The 19,892-nt window shown below is 37.9% G+C and overlaps 2 protein-coding genes across 2 annotated transcripts in view; one reads left to right on the top strand and one right to left on the bottom strand.

Annotated features, from left to right (window-relative positions):
- The window catches only part of LOC114305750 (amine oxidase [copper-containing] alpha 3, peroxisomal-like), a 62,059-nt gene that overhangs the window by 787 nt on the left and 41,380 nt on the right, over positions 1–19,892 (bottom strand). Inside the window, exons 8-11 of the mRNA XM_082876820.1 lie at positions 14,399–14,624; positions 13,753–13,865; positions 11,763–11,931; positions 188–525 (exon numbers count right to left, since the gene is read on the bottom strand). Coding sequence (XP_082732946.1) covers positions 188–525; positions 11,763–11,931; positions 13,753–13,865; positions 14,399–14,624 — 846 coding nt within the window. The remainder of the gene's footprint in view (positions 1–187; positions 526–11,762; positions 11,932–13,752; positions 13,866–14,398; positions 14,625–19,892) is intronic.
- LOC145792549 (uncharacterized) lies at positions 6,826–7,478 on the top strand. Its single transcript, XM_082873214.1, has 3 exons — positions 6,826–7,059; positions 7,157–7,186; positions 7,276–7,478. The coding sequence occupies exons 1-3, from the start codon at positions 6,828–6,830 to the stop codon at positions 7,476–7,478; spliced, it is 465 nt and encodes a 154-aa protein (XP_082729340.1). The 5' UTR covers positions 6,826–6,827.

Here is a 19,892-nt window from a genome sequence, read left to right as displayed (position 1 = left end):
TATAAATGTGGCTTATGAATTTAGGTGAGAATTGGGTTTTCCAAACAAGTTAAATTAACAGTAAAGTTTATGATGTTCAAAATTTGAATGTATGATGCAGACACAAGTTTAAATTTGCATCATACATTCAAATTCAACTCAATTTTTTTTTTTCCCGGGTACATAACAGTAGTCCCTTGCATGATACATGTTAGTCCATTCATATAAGTTGTCATTCCCATGGTCATGATCCACATACAACCCTCCTGCCCACTCCTCTGACCTGTTGTAGGGTGTGATCCATACTTGGTACCTTGTGAAAGCTGCCCTATGCTGTGGATAATCATCTTCAAGTAGGAGAGGGGGGGCAGGTGAACCAGGAAGCAACCTATACCCAACTTGGTTCCCAACATTAGTCATCTTATTAGGGTTTGTTATCACTAGGCCAGCTGGTTCCCCTAACTTCATCCTTGCTTCATTTTCAGTTTTTGCAGTCTCTCTAACCACACTCCAGTAACTCTTCCTCGGAATGCTACCATCACTACAAGAAAAGAGGGCAAAAAACACGGAAGTATTCGCGACGGCGCGATCCCCGTTTGCAAAAAATGGTCTTTTGCGACGGCAAAATAAACCGTCGCAAAAAAAAGTTTTAGTGACGGCGTTTAACCGTCGGTAATAAAACTGCACGGGCGGATATTAAAATAAGGAACTATTAGCGACGGCGTGTTGAACCGTTGCGAAAAAAAAAAGTTTGAGACAGCAAAAGTTTGCTGTCGCAAATACTCGACCATTTGCGACGGCAAATGTCCGTCGCAAAAAAAGGATTATTAAAACGGCATCGTTTATTAATCATTTTGTATCATTTGCGACGGTGTAAACCTTCCTGTCGCAAAAAGTAAAAAACAAATTTCCCCCCCTCTTCCCTTTCATCTTGCTGCTCAGTTCGATCGAAATCCCTAAAATTGTTTTGAAGCACGAAATCCCTAAAATCCCTAAAATTGTCCGATCGAAATCCCTTTCATCTTGCCGCTCAATTTTCCCCCAAAATCCCAAACGAGCGACGGGCGACGGGTGACGGGCGACGAACGGCGAAGGGCTAGCGGTGGTGCGGCGACGACGAACGGCGAAGGGCTAGCGGTGGTGCTTCGACGACGACAGCTACTCAGGTATGCTCTCTTTCTCTCTCTCTCTCTCTCTATATATATATATATATATATATATGTATGTATGTATTAGCTGTTCAAAAAAAAAAAAAAAAAAATATACATGAATATAAATTATTTGCCTATATATGTATGTATCCCCAAAAAGTTTCATTATTTTTTCATTTTAATTTTTTAGGTTGTGTTTAGATTATAAATTTGGATAAAAATTCAGAAATGAAAAAGAAAAAAATAATTTATATAGAATGTTGTTAGGAAATGACTTAATGAATAGCCAAAGGACATGCACAAGTTACAAATTCCCAAGATAGCATACCCCTAAGTTTCTTAAGGTAGCAGTAACATCCTCTTGCTGCTGCTGGAGAGTGGTCCTCAGTTCTTGAAATTCCTAGTTTTCATGCAAATCAAGCAAATTTACACATACCATTCTATATAATATCATATATATATATATATATATTAAAAGGTCAAACTAGGAAAAATATTGAGTGTTGTTCACTGATCGAAGTTGGTCAACTTCAACATTGAGTGATTTTTTTAGTTCTGAAAGCTCCTGCATTGAGTAAGAAAAAAAGCATAGAAGTTGCTGGAAGATAACATTGGCAAGTTTAAATAACACTTGAAGCACAAAAAATTGTTTGCAATAATCCAATTGGCAAGGGTTAGATGGAGAAAACTAATGTCTACAAAACATAAAGGTCTACAAAGTATCATTTTCATTTTCTGCATTTCCGTTTTTCATGCTTTCGAAAATAGAACAATGAAACATTAAAAAACACATAATTTGCATATCATTTATATTTTTGTGCGAAAGTAATTTTAGAAAACAATTTCCTAACAACATTCTATACCAACCAAAAAAAAAGCATTATAGAGAACTTTCCCACCATATATATATATACATATCACAAAGGGCGTCTGAGGTGGGGTGGGTGGGTGGAGAGTGATTGGGTTGGGGTTAATTGGATATGATGTGGGGACACAAAGAGGAGTGAAGTGAGTGAAAGATCAATGAGTAATAATATTGACTGATGACACAAGGCATAAAAAAGAAAGAAAGTACTTTGTGGAAGATATGATAGGGGGGTTTTGAGTCTGAGGATTATTGGGGATATGTCTTTGTCAATCACAGCTTTAAAAGCCATCCATGCAGAGCATCTCATGCCATGGAAAAGGAATTTTTACCTTACCCTCTCTTTTATTAGATAGGTTTTCACTTGCATGCCAGAGAGAGAGAGAGAGAATATATGGGAGAAGAAAATGTTTTTTTTTTAATTTATTTATAAATATATTATTGTTACAAAATGATTGTACAAAATTTTACTTCATTTGAATTTAAAAAAAAAAAAAGATTGTATTTTGGTTTTCATTTTTGTTTTTCTTCTAAAAAATTTGAAAATTCATTAACTTTGTTTTTCAAACTAACTTTGTTTAATCTTCCTTATTACAAATATATTACATACATATCCTGACAAACATGTGTCTCGGGGACTTACAATTGAGTTCAAATGTCTTGAAAAATTCATTATTCTCGGTTAGTAAAAGCAAGTGCAATTCAACCTCGTCATGTCAATCTCACTCCCCCTTCCCCCCAAATTCTATCAAACCATCACCAATCATGAAAATTTTGATCAGACAAAAATTTTGAGCGAAAAATTCATTTGATATGAAGCACTGAAATAGTAACCTAAAAAATTTTATGCTTTGACTAAAAATTTCATTTCTTATGAAGCACTTTAGTAACTAATTCAAAATTTTACCTGAGTTTTTTTTTAAAAGGTGTGGTATAGGTTTGAGTTTGCTAAAAGGATCTCTTGATTTTGGGTAATAAAAAAAAAAAGAGTAGAATTTAATTTTGAATAGGTTTGAGTTAAAGAGCATAGATGAGTTTTGAGTATTTTTTAGACAAACTTAAATAGATGAGTTTTGAGTATTTTTTTGAATAGGTTTGAGTTAAAGGTATTATATTTAGAGTTACTTTGATGAGATATTTTTGTGGATGTGTACAGATGATGGATAAGAGTTAGATTGATTTGCCAAATAGGATGTCGAGCGAATACATTAATGGGATTGATGAATTCCTTGTGTTTGCCTACACCAATAGAGTTGAAGGTTCGATGATCAATTGTCCGTGTAGGAAGTGCGAGAATTGATACTATTTTGTACGAGAGGGTGTACGGGAGCATCTGATTTTGAATGGTTTTTTTAAAAAATACAAACATTGAATTAATCATGGGGAATCTTACGTATCTCTGCATGGTAATCGAGAGAATGAAATATTAGCTAATTTAGACATTGGGCATGATATGATTGGAATGATACAAGGGGCTATGGGAAATCCACATGCCGGTACAAGTGTTGAGGGTAATGAACCACAGGGGCCTGATCCCCATGCATCTAAACCCAGCTCGGTCCAAATGCAGAGACTGCAAAGTATTTCAAACTTCTTCAAGATGCACAAAGTGAATTGTAGTCGGGTTGTCAGAAGTTCACATCTTTGTCATTGTTTGACTTTTACATTTGAAGGTGCTTAATCAGTGGACAGACAAGTCTGTTGACATGTTGCTTGAGTTATTGAATGAGGCGTTCCCGTTGGGTGTGAAACTCCCGGACTCATATTATAAAGCTCAAAAGGTCACAACAGATTTGGGCTTCACGTATGAGACGTGGGATGCATGTCCTAACAGTTGCATGTTGTTTCGAAACGAGGACACCAATCTTGATAAATGTGTCATATGCAACAGTTGTAGATGGAAATCAAATGGTGATGGTGGTTCAAATGGTCCTAACAAAGGTGGCAAACGAATAGCTGCAAAACAGATGAGATATTTTCTTTTAAAGCCAAGGTTGCAGAGGTTGTTTATGTCATCTAAGACGGCCAAGTTAATGAGATGGCATGCAGAGGAACGAACTGATGATGGTGTCTTCAGGCATCCTGCTGACTCCCTTGTATGGAAAGATTTTGACCGTCGGGATATTGACTTTAGTAATGATTGCCGAAGTGTAAGGCTTGGCTTAGCATCTGATGGTTTTAACCCATTCAGAACGATGAACATAGTTCATAGCACTTGGCCTGTTATGCTCGTTTCATACAACTTGCCGCCATGGATGTGCATAAAGCAACCATTTCTAATTTTAGCCGTGCTTATTGACGGCCCAAAAGGACCTGGTGACAAGATTGATGTGTATATGCAACCGTTGATTGAGGAGTTGAAAGAACTATGGCATGAGGGTGTGTCAACATTTGATGCATCAACAAATCAAATGTTTCAAATGCATGCAGCTTTACTGTGGACAATTAGTGATTTTTCTGCATACGCAAACTTGTCAGGATGGATCACTAAAGGCGAATATGCATGTCCTTGTTGCAATAAGGAAACTACATCGTGTTGGTTGAAGCATAGTAGGAAACAATCATACTGGGGTCATCGCAGATTTTTACCTACTGGCCATAAATTCCGGAAGGATAAAGTATCATTTGATGGTAGTCGGGAAGTCAGACTCAAACCCAAATTGTTGTCTGGAACTGAGATGTTGCTACAATTAGAATCTGAGGGTATTTTAACCCAATACAAGAGGGATGACCTTAAGGAGAGGCATATGAGACAGGTAGAGAAGGAGAAAGCTGGACATCGTATCCACAGTTGGAAGAAAAAGAGTATCTTTTATGAATTGCCATATTGGGAGCACAATCTAATAGGACACAACCTTGATGTGATGCATATAGAGAAGAATGTTTGTGACAATGTGTTGTGGACAATATTAGGGGTTGCAGGAAAATCGAAGGATGGTGTTAATGCTCGGCGTGATTTACAAGATATGAATATTAGAAAACCCTTATATTTGCAGTTAAGAGGGTCGAATAAAGCCTATTTACCACCAGCACAATTCACGATGACCAAGGATGAGAAAGATTTGTTCTTGAAAGTGTTGAAGGAAGTAAGAGTTCTCGACGGGTATTCATCCAATATATCACGTCGTGTGCGCTCACATGATAGAAGTATTGGGGGTCTTAAGAGCCACGATAGTCATATTCTGATGCAACAACTTATTCCATTGGCTATTCGAAGATCGTTACCGAAGAATGTAATTGAACCCTTGATTGAATTGAGCAATTTCTTTAGACAATTGTGTTCAAAAGTGAATCGTGCGACGGATTTGCAATATATTCAAGATCGTATCGCTATAACACTTTGTCATCTAGAGAAAATATTTCCTCCGAGTTTTTTTGATATAATGGAGCACTTGCCTATACATCTAGCTGATGAAGCCTTATTGGGTGAAGCGATTCAGTTTCGATGGATGTATTCAATTGAGAGGTATCTTCTTACTTTGAAGCAATACGTACGTAATAGAGCTCATCCTGAAGGATCAATTGCTAAAGGATATCTTATGGAAGAATGCATGAATTTTTGTGCACAATATCTCAATGATGTGGAAACCAAATCTAGTCGACCCGTGAGGAACTATAGTGGTGCTGATAATTTGGGTCATGCTATTGGTGAAAACACAAGCTTTTATCTTGATAATACTTCTTGGGTACAAGCTCATCGGTACATCTTATTCAATACAAGCACGGTTTAACCATTCATAAAGTAGGTTAAGTCACTCACTCAATATTTTATTATGTTTTATTGATTTTTTTACAAAATTTTTTGTATTGCTTAAATTTCAATCTACACAGCGAACACCTTGAAGTACTTAAGCTCAAAATGCCTCGTGTTGACGATCATCAGCTTCGGCGTGAACATTTTGAAACTTTTCACATTTGGTTCAAAGAACATGTATGTATTTAACTCTATAGATTCTAGTTACTTAAGTCGAACTACATTTTAAAATTTACATTTTTGTGTTAAATAGGTCCAAACTTTGCGAAGGACTACTGATGTCATATTTTCTAAAGAGATTATTCTATTGGCAAATGGTCCTCATAACTTGGCAAGGAGGTTCAACGGGTGTATACTGAATGGGTTTCGGTATCGAGTAAAGGCCATGGATGATCGTCGAGCCACACAAAATTGTGGTGTAGCTTTGAAGGCAGATACCATAAGTTATGCTAGTCGAAAAGACAAGAATCCTCGTGTGGGGTCTGTGTACTATTATGGACAATTGATAGATATTGTTGAGATTCGATATTCCAATGAGAAGAAACATGTGTTGTTTAAGTGTGATTGGATTGACAACATTCACGGAAAGAAAGAAGATGTCTTCAATTTCACGTTGGTGAACTTCAATCATTTGTTGTACCGAGATGATCGAATTACCAATGAACCTTCATCTTGGCGTCCCAAGCAGAGCAAGTTTGGTATGTTGCAGACCCGTTACAACCAGACTGGCAAGTCGTGGTGAAGATGTCTCAAAGAGGTTTATTTGATATAAGTTCGACTGATCCACAAATCGAGCCATACATGAGCCAACAATTGGAAGAAAATATAATGCTTCGTGATGAAGAAGTTGGTTGGGTGAGGGAAGCCGCAGAAGGGGAAACAGTTGATGTTCAAATAGGCTGATAGTGGTGGAAACATTAGTAATTCTATTAAGGCCAAGGTTGCAGTTAATCATCAATTTCTTAATTTACTTTGTCTTTGTAATTGTATTAGTTCAATTAATGTCATATTATAGTTGACGACAAACCATTGTCTATGTTTCTAATGTCAATTAATGTTATATTGCTTGCAGATTATTATGGGAAGGAAGATGAAGCCTGATCATCCCCGGCGCATGATGTCTAATGTGCTACATAACAGGACATCAGTAGCACCACCATCAGAGGAGGCATCACATCGGCCACTATCGGAGGGGCCTTTAGTGGCACCACAGCAGCTACCATGTACTCAGCCTCCACACTTACCATCGGTGCGTCCACCATCAGTGGCACCACAGCAGCTATCATCATCAGCTTATGAGCCATCCGCAGGTATATAAATTTGCTTTGATTTGTATGAAAATTATTTAAACATACATTTATTTATGCCCATTATATATAACTTGTTTATTCTCATTGTATTTTGCAGACCCTTCGACTTCTTCACAGCCCACCTCAGGTTTATTTGATATGATTTGTATTCACATTATTTAAATTTGCATTTGTTTATTACCATTGCATATTGTTTATTGTTATTGTATCTCGCAGGTCATGTTAGTTCTTCATCAACCTCGACTAGGCGTGGTAGAGGATGTGCCAAGGGCATTAAAGAGTGGGGTACTGGTAAAAAGCTAGACATACAATTTGATGGAAATTACTGCCCAATAGGGGATAACATGGCTAAGTTAACTACTCAACTTGGCATTATTGTGCGGAATGGTAACATTGTTCCTCTTACTTTTCTTGACTGAAACAATGTGCCTGATGATATTATTGATGCTATTTGAAAGGATGTGAAGGTAAAAGTATATTTTTGCCCACAAATTCGAATTCCAAAATTGTGTTATTATTATTTAAACTTTGAAATTGTGTTTTATAGGACAATTTGAATATATGTCCAGAGGAGTACAAGCCAATCTGCATGAAAAACTGCAACAACATATGGAAGGATCACAAGAACAAGCTTAAGGCTAAGTATTTCAAGCCTAGAAGTTCTGATCCTAATCTGAAGGATGATGTTCCTATGCACATTGTGCCAAGCCAGTGGGAAGAACTTGTGGAGTATTGGCGTACTTCCGATGCTGAGGTATACAAATAAGTTATATTTATGATATGTAAACATACAAATCATATTTACATACTCACATTTGTCGAACCTGTTATAGAAAATTGCAAGTAGAAATGCTAAAAATCGGCGAGCTCACGGCATAGCTCATACCACAGGGCGTACTACTTTCTCTCAGATACGGCATGAGGTTTACATTTTATTGTTTTATTTTTGTATATAAATAAACATTGTATATTTACAAATTATTTAGATTTTAATTTTCATATTTCTAAAAAAATGCAGATGACCAGTAAGGGGGAGTCTACTGATAAGATGAATGTTTGGCTTATGACACGTAGAGTAGATGACCCAGAGGTTATCCAGACCTTGGTAGTTTCCAAACACCTTTGATTGTATTTAAAGTTTATTTTTTGTGTGTCAACCATATTAATTTGACATATACTTGTATGTCTTATTCAATACAGGATGAGTTTAATTGTCAACTCTCTATGCTACCTGAGGATGGTCGGACTTTGGAGGCTAGGAATGCCATTTTTCATGAGTTGATAGGTCATGACGGACATGGATATTGTCGCACATACGAGAGAATTATGCCTCGGAGAGCGGTGTATAAAGATGGTGCTGGGCCATCACAGTCAACACCCCAGCCATCGACTATTGATCAGATCACGTAGAAGGTTCGTGCAGAGCTAAGGGATGAGTTGAGGGAGGAGCTACGAGCAGAGTTCTCTACACATTTACAGCAGATGAGAGCTGAGATGATGGTCTTAGTGTCACAGGGGGCGAGTGTGGATCCCAACAGACAGGTTCGATATAAATTAAATTGTTTGATAGTTCAATTTTCACACAAGATTATGTATAAAATTCGAATATGATTAACACATTATGTATTGACTATCGTAGGTTCCTGATGCATCGAGTGGCCACCGGGCATTTAGAAAATCTGCAGAAGACGAGAATCCATATACACCACCACCAGAAGATCAGGTATAAAATGTATCTTTGCATTCTAAGTTAAAATGTACCTTTGCATAATTTAGACATTCTAAGTTAAAGAGACTTGTGGGAGAAGACGGGACTAGTTAGAGCCGGATTTTGCACGAAACTTGGCACACACGAGGGCGTAGGCACGAGAGACTTGTGGGAGAAGACGGGGCTCAAATCGGGTTCCCGGTTTGAGAGTTAGAGCCGGATTTCACTTTAAGCAAACTAGTTCTTTAAGAAACTTGAATTCGAGGAGTTAACGCCCCAAAATCACTAAACGGCGTCTGTTTAGCACGAAACTTGGCACACACGACCGCCTAGGCACGAGAGACTTGTGGGAGAAGACGGGGCTCGAATCGGGTTCCCGGTTTGGGAGTTAGAGCCGGATTTCACTTTAGGCAAACTAGTTCTTTAAGAAACTTGAATTTGAGGAGTTAACGCCCCAAAATCACCAAACGGCGTCGGTTTAGTATGAAACTTGGTACACACGACCGCCTAGGCACGAGAGACTTGTGGGAGAAGACGGGGCTCGAATCGGGTTCCCGGTTTGGGAGTTAGAGCCGGATTTCACTTTAGGCAAACTAGTTCTTTAAGAAACTTGAATTCGAGGTGTTAACGCCCCAAAATCACCAAACGGCGTTGGTTTAGCACGAAACTTGGCACACACGACCACCTAGGCACGAGAGACTTGTGGGAGAAGACGGGGCTCGAATCCGGTTCCCGGTTTGGGAGTTAGACCCAGATTTCACTTTAGGCAAACTAGTTCTTTAAGAAACTTGAATTCGAGGAGTTAACGCCCCAAAGTCACCAAACGGCGTCGGTTTAGCACGAAACTTGGCACACACGACCACCTAGGCACGAGAGACTTGTGGGAGAAGACGGGGCTCGAATCGGGTTACCGATTTGGGAGTTATAGCCGGATTTCACTTTAGGCAAACTAGTTCTTTAAGAAACTTGAATTCGAGGAGTTAACGCTCCAAAATCACCAAACGGCGTCGGTTTAGCACGAAACTTGACACACACGACCGCCTAGGTACGAGAGACTTGTGGGAGAAGACGGGGCTCGAATCGGGTTTCCGGTTTGGGAGTTAGAGCCGGATTTCACTTTAGGCGAACTAGTTCCTTAAGAAACTTGAATTCGAGGTGTTAACGCCCCAAAATCACCAAACAGCGTCGGTTTAGTACAAAACTTGGCACACACGACCGCCTAGGCACGAGAGACTTGTGGGAGAAGACGGGGCTCGAATTGAGTTCCCGGTTTGGGAGTTAGAGCCGGATTTCACTTTGGGCAAACTAGTTCCTTAAGAAACTTGAATTCGAGGAGTTAACGCCCCAAAATCACCAAACGGCGTCGGTTTAGCACAAAACTTGGCACACACAACCGCCTAGGCACGAGAGACTTGTGGGAGAAGACAGGGCTCGAATCGGGTTCCCGGTTTGGGAGTAAGAGCCGGATTTCACTTTAGGCAAACTAGTTTCTTAAGAAACTTGAATTCGAGGTGTTAACGCCCCAAAATCACCAAACGGCGTTGGTTTAGCACGAAACTTGGCACACACGACTGCCTAGGCACGAGAGAGTTGTGGGAGAAGACGGGGCTCGAATCGGGTTCCCGGTTTGGGAGTTAGAGTCAGATTTCACTTTAGGCAAACTAGTTCCTTAAGAAATTTGAATTCGAGGAGTTAACGCCCCCAAAATCACTAAACGGCGTTGGTTTAGCATGAAACTTGGCACACACGACCACCTAGGCACGAGAGACTTGTGGGAGAAGACGGGGCTCGAATCGGGTTCCCGGTTTGGGAGTTAGAGTCGGATTTCACTTTAGGCAAACTAGTTCTTTAAGAAACTTGAATTCGAGGAGTTAACGCTCCAAAGTCACCAAACGGCGTCGGTTTAGCACGAAACTTGGCACACACGACCGCCTAGGCACGAGAGACTTGTGGGAGAAGACGGGGCTCGAATCGGATTCCCAGTTTGGGAGTTAGAGCCGAATTTCACTTTAGGCTAGTCAAAATTATTTACTAAACTATCTTTCTAATTATATAGTAGTTAATTTTTTTATATTTTTCTGTAATTAAAATATTGACACTATTATATTGTTATTAATTATTTTTATTTTTTTTTCAAATATTTCCTGAGTAGCAGTTTGCTTCGTGTGGAATGTGGGCGTGTAAAGATTATGACCAACTTCTGTTTTTGTAACTCACGAAAGAATCAAGACGAAAACTTTTGGTTTTGATTTTGATTTATGTTATTTAAATTTGTGACCAACATTATGTATGTATTATGTGACCAACATTATGAATTTTCATCATTTGCCAACTTTTGTTTATGTATGGATTTATATTATTATGTAATTTTTCGATTTTTTTTTAGCTATTTTTCATTTGCCAACATTAGTTATTTAATTTATGTATTTATATTATTATATCATTTGCCAACATTACAGGTTATTTTTATATTTTAAATAATTGTAAAACAGGATTTTTTTTTAAAATTTTTTTGAGACGGCAGAACACCCCGTCGCAAAAAAAAAAAAGAAAAAAAATTGTGCCAGGCTTTTTGCGACGGCAGCCATACTGTCGCAAAAGGTATGGAATTTATTTGAGAAACAAGGCTTTAGCGACGGTACAATTGCCGTCGCTAATAGTCATTAGCGCCGACATTTTTTGCGACGGAATTTTACTGTCGCAAAAACCTATTTTAGCGACGGAAAGCTTGTGCCGTCGCAAAAAAGCCCAGATCTTCATCCATTATCGGCGACAGAAATATGTCGTCGCAAAAAAGAAATATTCCCATCGCAAAAATAGTGGCGACGGCACTTGCCGTCTCTAAAAGTCTTTTGCAACCCCCCTTGTTGCGGCCCCCACTTGCCGTCGCAAAAAGAAAATTTACCGTCACAAATAGTTTTTGAGGCGGCGTTTAGATTATTTGCGACGGCATTTTGTCGTCGCAAAAAATAATTTTTTTTTGTAGTGCATCTGTTTTCATCGTCTTCATCTTGGCTTTGACAAAGGAATTCTCTCCACCATCAATATCGAGGTCAAGATAGTATGTGAGGAAATGGTCATGGTTTGTGGCAATGGTGTTTTCTGCTACAAGTGTGCCATAAACATCCTCTTTAATGGGGGTGTTTGGGAAGCCTTGGGTTAGGCTATTTTAGCCACATTTGAGAAAATAGCCAAAAAGCTCACCTGTGCATGATTTTCAAAAAAAAAAATAAAATAAGTCAAATGATTCGGCTGCTGCAGCACGCAGCCTACACTGCCACCAACAGTGTAGGCTGCAAACAGGTGCAATTACAATATTACCCCTACATAGTAATTTCGAAAAAAATAAAGTGAGGGACAAATTTGTCATTTCAATTTAAACATCATTTCAAACACATTTTTCTATACAACAACTCAAATTAAAATTCATCATATCTTCCCAAACACAAAAACTAAAATAGCCTACTAAAATAGTTAAATAGCCAAAAAATCTAAAAAATAGCCACTTCCCAAACGAAGCCAATCTCTTGCGCATTGGCGTAGAATGAAGCTTTGGCTTCTATTATACCACTTAAGCTCGCCTAGAAAAATAGAATACCAAAATAAAAGGGAATGTGTTATTATCTTTCAATGGCAAAAGAAGTATGTTCAACATTAATTAAACACACTATCTAAAAATATTTATAAAAAAAAAAACGTTAATTAAACATGAAAAAATGATATTCATATAGAATTTTATTTTTTATTTTTTATTTTTTTAACATAAAAATTATAGGGCAAATTACACTGATGGGTCCCTATAGTTTGGTCCCTATGTCATTTTGGTCTCTGACTTTTTAATTCTGACACATTTAATCTTGAATTTTAAATCTTATTCCAAATAAGAACAATTGAAGATACCATTGCTCAATTTCAAAGGCAAAGTCATCAATTTGATAAAATATAAACTAATTTGCAAAAACAAATGTCAAAAAAATATTTTTGAATATTTATAAATTATTTCTACCCACTAAAGACAAAATTATGTAAAATTGACAAAATTTTGACATTTTTTTTTACGAAGTTAACTTTTATTATGTGTTTGGATGATGATCATGTAATGGTTGGTTGTTTTTATTTTCATTAAATTAGTTTCTATTTTTTTAAAAGTCAAATATGGTGATAATTTTGATATTATTATTAAATCAATCCATTAAATTAAAAATCTAAAACTAAAATATTCCATATATTAAATATATCGATTACACATTAAAAGTCTAACAACCATCCATTACATGATTATCATCCAAACACATAGTAAAAATTAATTTGGTTAAAAAAATAAAAAAATGTCTAAAAGATTTATCATTTTTACATAATTTTATCTTTGATGGATAGAAATTATTTTTAAAATTTTTTAATTTTTTTTGATATTTATTTTTGTCAAATTAGTTTATATTTTATTAAATTTGCTCTTGAAATTAAGCAATAATATCTTCAATTGTCCTTATTCAAAACAATATTCATGGTCAAATATATTATAATTAAAATGTCAGAGACCAAAATAATATGAGTCTCAAACCATAGGAATTGGTAATGTAATTCGCCCAAAATTATATATAAAATTCATATAAATGTGAGAAGTCTTAATCTTATCACTTTAAAACAAAAAGACCCATCTAGTCAAAAATTATAAGGTGAGTTGAGAATTCCATCGTAGTCGTGTGCCCACCCGTGCAATGACAAAAATTGCATTACAAATAGAATATTTACACATGTTTTGAAATATGAGTCAAAGTGATAAGAATTTTGATTTGGAATAAAAAAATTATAAGAGATCACATCTTTTTATATTAAAATTCTGTACAAAAATTATGTTCATATATCTCATTAATCTTATAAATAAAATTATTTCGTTTAAAGTTTAAATATATAAATTTAATTGTATGTATTATTTTTTAATTTAATTGTAATTATCACCCTAATTGACACTAGAAATTTCTTACCCAAACTTTGATGGAGCACTTTGCTTGAACTCCCAATCCATGATGTAGTCGTAGTTACCAACCACTGTTGCGGACCGAACTACCAAGCTAATCTCTGGCCTAACGCCTACTATCTGCAAAATCAAATCATCATCTGCAAAGTGGACCGTCGAGAAACAATTCATAGATCTCTACCAAAATAAATAAATAAATAAATAGGCGCTACATTCATGTGTAGGGTCATCTATCTTTTTCCCTCTTCCAAAAAAAAAAAAAAAAAATTATCGTTAGTCTTTATATTTTGATCTTTATATTATTTTGGTCCATATAATTTTAATTGTCTCGATTTTAACTATAAATTTATAATTTTATCTCAATTTTGTTCATTAATTATAATTTTTTTTAAAAAAAATTTCGCGTAAACGGCATATCTAATGGTTTTATAGGTAAAATTATAAACTTATTAAACTCAATGAATTAATCTTCACTAACTCAATTACCATATTCCATTAAAAATCCTAATCGACATTATCAATTAGACGTTGGTACAAAATCTAAAATTAAAAAAAAAAAAATTAAGCTAATTAAAATTACAAAAATTAAAATGACATAACGAGAAAAATATAGGTACTATTGATATAATTAATTTGCACCAAAAAAGAGTTACCTCTTCGTTAGGAATAGAAACCTCAGTGTGGCGCCAAGCAACATCACCACTATAGCGTTCAAACACACAAAACACATTTGAAATTTTCACTGGGGTTCCATCTTGATTGGCATAGTACCGATCCATAAAGACGGCATTTGGAGGGCAATCAGTGTGAGGTTGAAGTGAAATAGTTGAGGAGCCAAACCCAAATTCCCCAGCATCAAAATAGGTCTTGTAGTACTGTGTGGGTAATTTTCTTACCACACTGTCCGTCTAGTAATCAGCTGGAGAATACTAGCAGAATAGATGGCTTCAGCAAACCTGCAACAGAAAGAAAAGGCTTCGGCGGTGGCTCTTCCATCCGGGGACACTCCGACGATCAAGTCAGTATATCTCTCAAAGATAATCAAGTGCTAAACTCACAAGCTTGAGTATAAAACTGCGTACTTTAGACCCATGGGGGTACCTCTCTTTTATAGTTTACTCAATCCTAGTCCCACTAGAAGCCTGACTTCTATGGAGTCCAATTTAATACTTACTTTGGATTCCTCAAGAGATAAAGATAAACTCCCTAAGGATAAAACTCTTAGGGAGTTTATCTTTATCTTAGCAAAGTTTTCTCTTTTATCTAGGACTTTTGTCCCTTATCCGCTTATCTCGGATTCCGATATCTTCAGAGATAACCTCGGCACAGCTACCACGACACGTGGCACCTCGGCTGACATGTCGGCGTCATCATGCCACGTGTTGGTACTCAGAAAATATATCCCCACAACTGCCCCCTAGGTTCTATTACCTCGACATTCTGAGGTGATGGAACCTATATCCGTATTTTCTTCTATTCCCTCGGCGTAAGAGCTCTTTGGCCGAGATCTTTTAGGCCCACATGTCTTCATCGGAGAATAAGAACTTCAAATGAATCCCTTTATGCGTACGAGCTGTCATACATCACTTTTCATCCGTTTTTTTTCATGCATTACATCCTTATTGGCCCGTGTCCGCGACGCGCCTGCAAGCCGTCTTCCATCCGTCTGCGCCATCTGACGCACGCGTTCCTTCAAGTGTAATAAATGCCGTTTTTTGCCACCATTTCAAGTTTTTTACAAAACTTTTCTTTCCCTCTTCCTTTCTCCACTTTTTGCATTCTGATTTCTTGCTTTTTCTCTCTCTAAAAGCTCTAGCATTCTTCGAATCTGCCATTGCTCTAAGCCCCAAATTCTGCGACCGTCTTTATTCTTCCATTCCCGTGAAGCTTTTGCCACTGTTACAACTGTTGTCTGATCTCGGCGAATATCGCTCCGGCTTCATTTTATCCGGTAAGCAACTGGCCCCCTTACCCTCTTTTTCTAATTCTTGATTGTTTCTGAAGTTTCTTGCTATTACTGTTCTTCTTAAGCATTATTTGTGAATCATTCACCTGAATGCGTCTTATTTCATGATTTTTCACATGCCATGAACACTTGCACTGTTTTACCACTGTTCTTGGCCCTTAACCCATTGTATTCTTCGTGTTCTTGATAGCCCATCCCTGTTCTTGTTTCTGAAACGTCGCTTTTGTTCTCTGTTTTTTGTGTCTTTACTAGATCTGTGCCCTCGATCTTCGTCTTTATAGTTTTAGGTTTCAGATTTGTCTGTAGAACCTTCAATCTTTAGGAAAAACTGAAACAAACCTTATTAATCCTTACCCAGGTTTGAAACCGAGGTTCTAGCAACCCTTCTGAAACACCTATCTTTTGAAACACAGCCTTCTTTGTTTAGGCCGACGTAATGGGTATGTGGAGACACCGGGTAAACACCCCAACTAAACTTGAATTTTTTAGGCAAGAATTTTCCATTCCTGCCGATGTCCACCTGAGGCTGGCTGAAGATAATGACTCTATCATGCCCATGGATAATTCAATGCCCTTTCCTATAGTAGCTTTTACTGAGTGCGGACTCCGGCTTCCACTCAATCCCCTTTTTTGCGAGGTTCTCCACTTCTATAAGTTGAACCCCATGCAACTTACCATCAACTTCTATCGAGTGATTAATGGTATCATAGCCCTAACTAGGCAGGAAAATGTTAGAATCACCCTTGCCGATGTACAATATTGTTATACCATGTGCCCCCTTAACTTGAAGGAAAGAGGTTTCGTCTACTACCTCAAGCCGAGGTCTACTGAATTCAAAATTGTAGCCGACCTCCCGGACTCCAACAAGGGAGCCAGGGATGACTTTGTCATTGCTTCGGGAAATTGGGAATTTGGTCCAGACGAAGATGTTCACCTCTACCCTCTTCCTCGAACAGTTAAAGAGAGCAAGGGTAAGAGCCCAGCATCAATACTTAGTTATTTCTAAGTCTTTAAAACTGTGTCTGCTTCTAATGCCTGTTTGTTCTGCAGATCTTCATCAGCCACCAAAAAACTTTTGCCAATCGTACTTCCCAGGAAAAGATTTAAAGAAGCTCCTTGATCTTCCAATCCACAAGCGCAAAGCTCCATTATTACTAAACTTTATTCCGACATACAAATCCGCATTGCCCGACGTCCCGAAGAAAAAGAAGAAGAGCCTCTCTCCACCTACTGCCACAACTATAACCGCTTCTTCATCCCGAACAGATCAAGAGTCCACATCTGACCCAATCAATCAACCATCCACTTCGGCCCCATACTTGATCCCAATACCAGAAAGAAAACGTCGGCGACGCCTTGTCAAAACTGCTGAAATAGGTCGCGCAAAACCAATTGCCCAAAATCTCCTAGCCGACCTCCCGACTGATGCTGATGCTGTACCAACCTAACCAATGCCCCCACCGAAGCCAAGAAGAATCAAGAAGGCCCAGCCTAAGGCCAAGGCTATTGAGGTTGAGACTGAGGATACTTTGCCTATCTCAAAACTGGCTGAGAGTAATAAGACTTCTTCTGCTCCTTTAAAAAGGTCTGCCGAGACCCAGCCCTCCGAGTCCACCCAATCAAAGAAGCCGAGGTCTGCCTCAGCTACTACTTCGGGGTCCGAGAAACCCGATGTCCCCTGGGCCCCAAAGTTGACTTTGGAGGATAGGCCAATTTTGTCAACTGAGAGTGCCGACGATATTAATGTCGGTGTCGCCCTCAGTACTGCTCTTCTTCTTCCAAGAGATCTGGAGTGAAATGTTGGGTACAGCGAGTATGAGAACTATGCGCTAATGCTCCAGCACTCCGTTCAAGTAAGTGTTTCTTGTTTTGACTTTTCTTTCTGCTTCATACTTAGAAGATTTTCTAACACTTCTGTTTTCTTTCAGGCCATCCAGCACGCCCATTCGTTTTCAATGCAATCTTTTGAAAATAGACAAAGATTGGCCGACATGAAGAGGGAGGTTTCTGCCCTAAAAAGGAGAACAAAGTTATTCTGACAAAGATGAAGAACCTAGAAGATCAGGCCGAGGTTGCCACTAAGGCCCAACAAATGGCCGAAGAAAAAACGGAGTCTGCTGAAGCCATCAAAAAAGTTGCTGAGGCCGAGAAGAAAGATACCGAGGTAAAAAAAGCTCAAGCCGAAAAGGAGCTCGAGCAGGTCCTGGCCACTAAAAACGCCGACATTACTGAAGCCAATGAAAAAGCTTACGCCTAAGGAATGGCCGATGTTGCTGAGGACTACAAACTGCAAGTTAGGCAAGCATGCAACAGGGGCTTTTCCCTTGGTTGGATGTCCTTGGCCAAAAAGCTCAATGTTCCTGAAGATTCTCCTCTGCACAAGGCTGAAGCTATTCCGCTCCCATTCCCTCCTCCTGCTCCATCTTCAAGTCAAGCTGAAGATGAGGCAGAATCTGAGGCTGAGGATGAAGATAATAATGAAGATAAGGCCTTGGTGAGGAAATCCAAGGATGCTACTGAGGCCAAGTCCCCTCCTTCAACTGAGCAAGTCATGGACTTAACTTTGGATGAAGAGGGTGATGAGGTTGGGGAGGCGCCTAGGGAAGTTGTTACAAGGATATTATCATCCGACTTTCTCCTAGCTGAAAGAAGTCTTAACAAAATGCTTGCAGAGATTGATGCCGAGCTGGCTGCAGAGAAGGCTACCGAAGTAGTTCCCCAGGAATCTGCCGAGGTCCAGGCCCAAATCGCTCCTGAAACTGAAGAATCATAACTTTGGATGTCTTCCGTACTCTTTTTGTTTCTTTGGATAATATAAGCTTTTTTGTATCTTTGGTTTTAAAGCAATGTAAGCTCTTTAGCTGATGTATCTTCTGCTTCTGTTGAATACAACTTTATTTCTGGTTGGCCGTAATGCCTTCTTTGTATACAATTGCAACTATTTTCGTCTGGATGCTTTAATTTTTAATTTCTCTCAATTGCGTCTGTATGACTCTATACTTGGAATATTTTGCATGCTTTTCCCTTTTGCCTCCTTTGTGCAATCTTCTCGGGGTTACGTACCTCGGGTACAATAACGTTTTACTTCGGCAAGATACAGACCTGTAAACTTTTCATAAATTCCAACAAGTGTTTAAACAGTGATCTCGGTCTAACCTACTTGTAAATTGCTACAAATTTCAATAAGTGTTAACATATACTGTAAACTGTTCTCAAGTTATAACAAGTGTTAAATAATGATTTACTTGTAAATTGCTGCAAATTTAAACATGTGTTTGAACAATATACTTAGCTTTTATTTCAACCTGCAAATTGCTGTAAATATCGACGGATGATCACATGTCGGCTTAACATTATCTTGTAAATTGCTACAAATTTCAACAAGTGTTAAGCATCTTCTTTGGTTGGATCAACCTGTAGATTGCTATAAGCTACAAACTATAACCTCGGCTTCACTTTGACTTGTAAATTGCTACAAATTTCAACAAGTGAAGATAAGGAATCAGCTTAATTTCAACTTGTAAATTGCTACAAATTTCAACAAGTGAATTAAGGAATAAGCTTGACTCCAACTTGTAAATTGCTACAAATTTCAACAAGTGAAGACAAGGAATCAGCTTGACTCCAACTTGTAAATTGCTACAAATTTCAACAAGTGAAGACAAGGAATCAGCTTAATTTCAACTTGTAAATTGCTACAAATTTCAACAAGTGAATTAAGGAATCAGCTTGACTCCAACTTGTAAATTGCTACAAATTTCAACAAGTGAAGACAAGGAATCAGCTTGACTCCATCTTGTAAATTGCTACAAATTTCAACAAGTGAATTAAGGAATCAGCTTGACTCCAACTTGTAAATTGCTACAAATTTCAACAAGTGAAGACAAGGAATCAGCTTGACTCCATCTTGTAAATTGCTACAAATTTCAACAAGTGAAGACAAGGAATCAGCTTGACTCCAACTTGTAAATTGCTACAAATTTCAACAAGTGAAGACAAGGAATCAGCTTAATTCCAACTTGTAAATTGCTACAAATTTCAACAAGTGAATTAAAGAATCAGCTTAATTCCAACTTGTAAATTGCTACAAATTTCAACAAGTGAATTAAGGAATTATCTCGGCTTAACTTCGGTTAAGCATCATCTCGGTCTAATTTCAGTTTTAAACATTATCTTGGTTT

This window comes from Camellia sinensis, chromosome 6 (genome assembly GCF_055761805.1).
Source record: "Camellia sinensis isolate YWXY chromosome 6, ASM5576180v1, whole genome shotgun sequence".
Taxonomy (NCBI): Eukaryota; Viridiplantae; Streptophyta; class Magnoliopsida; order Ericales; family Theaceae; genus Camellia; species Camellia sinensis.
The sequence above is the reverse complement of the archived record's forward strand: the minus strand, read 5'-3'. Positions and strand labels throughout refer to the sequence as shown.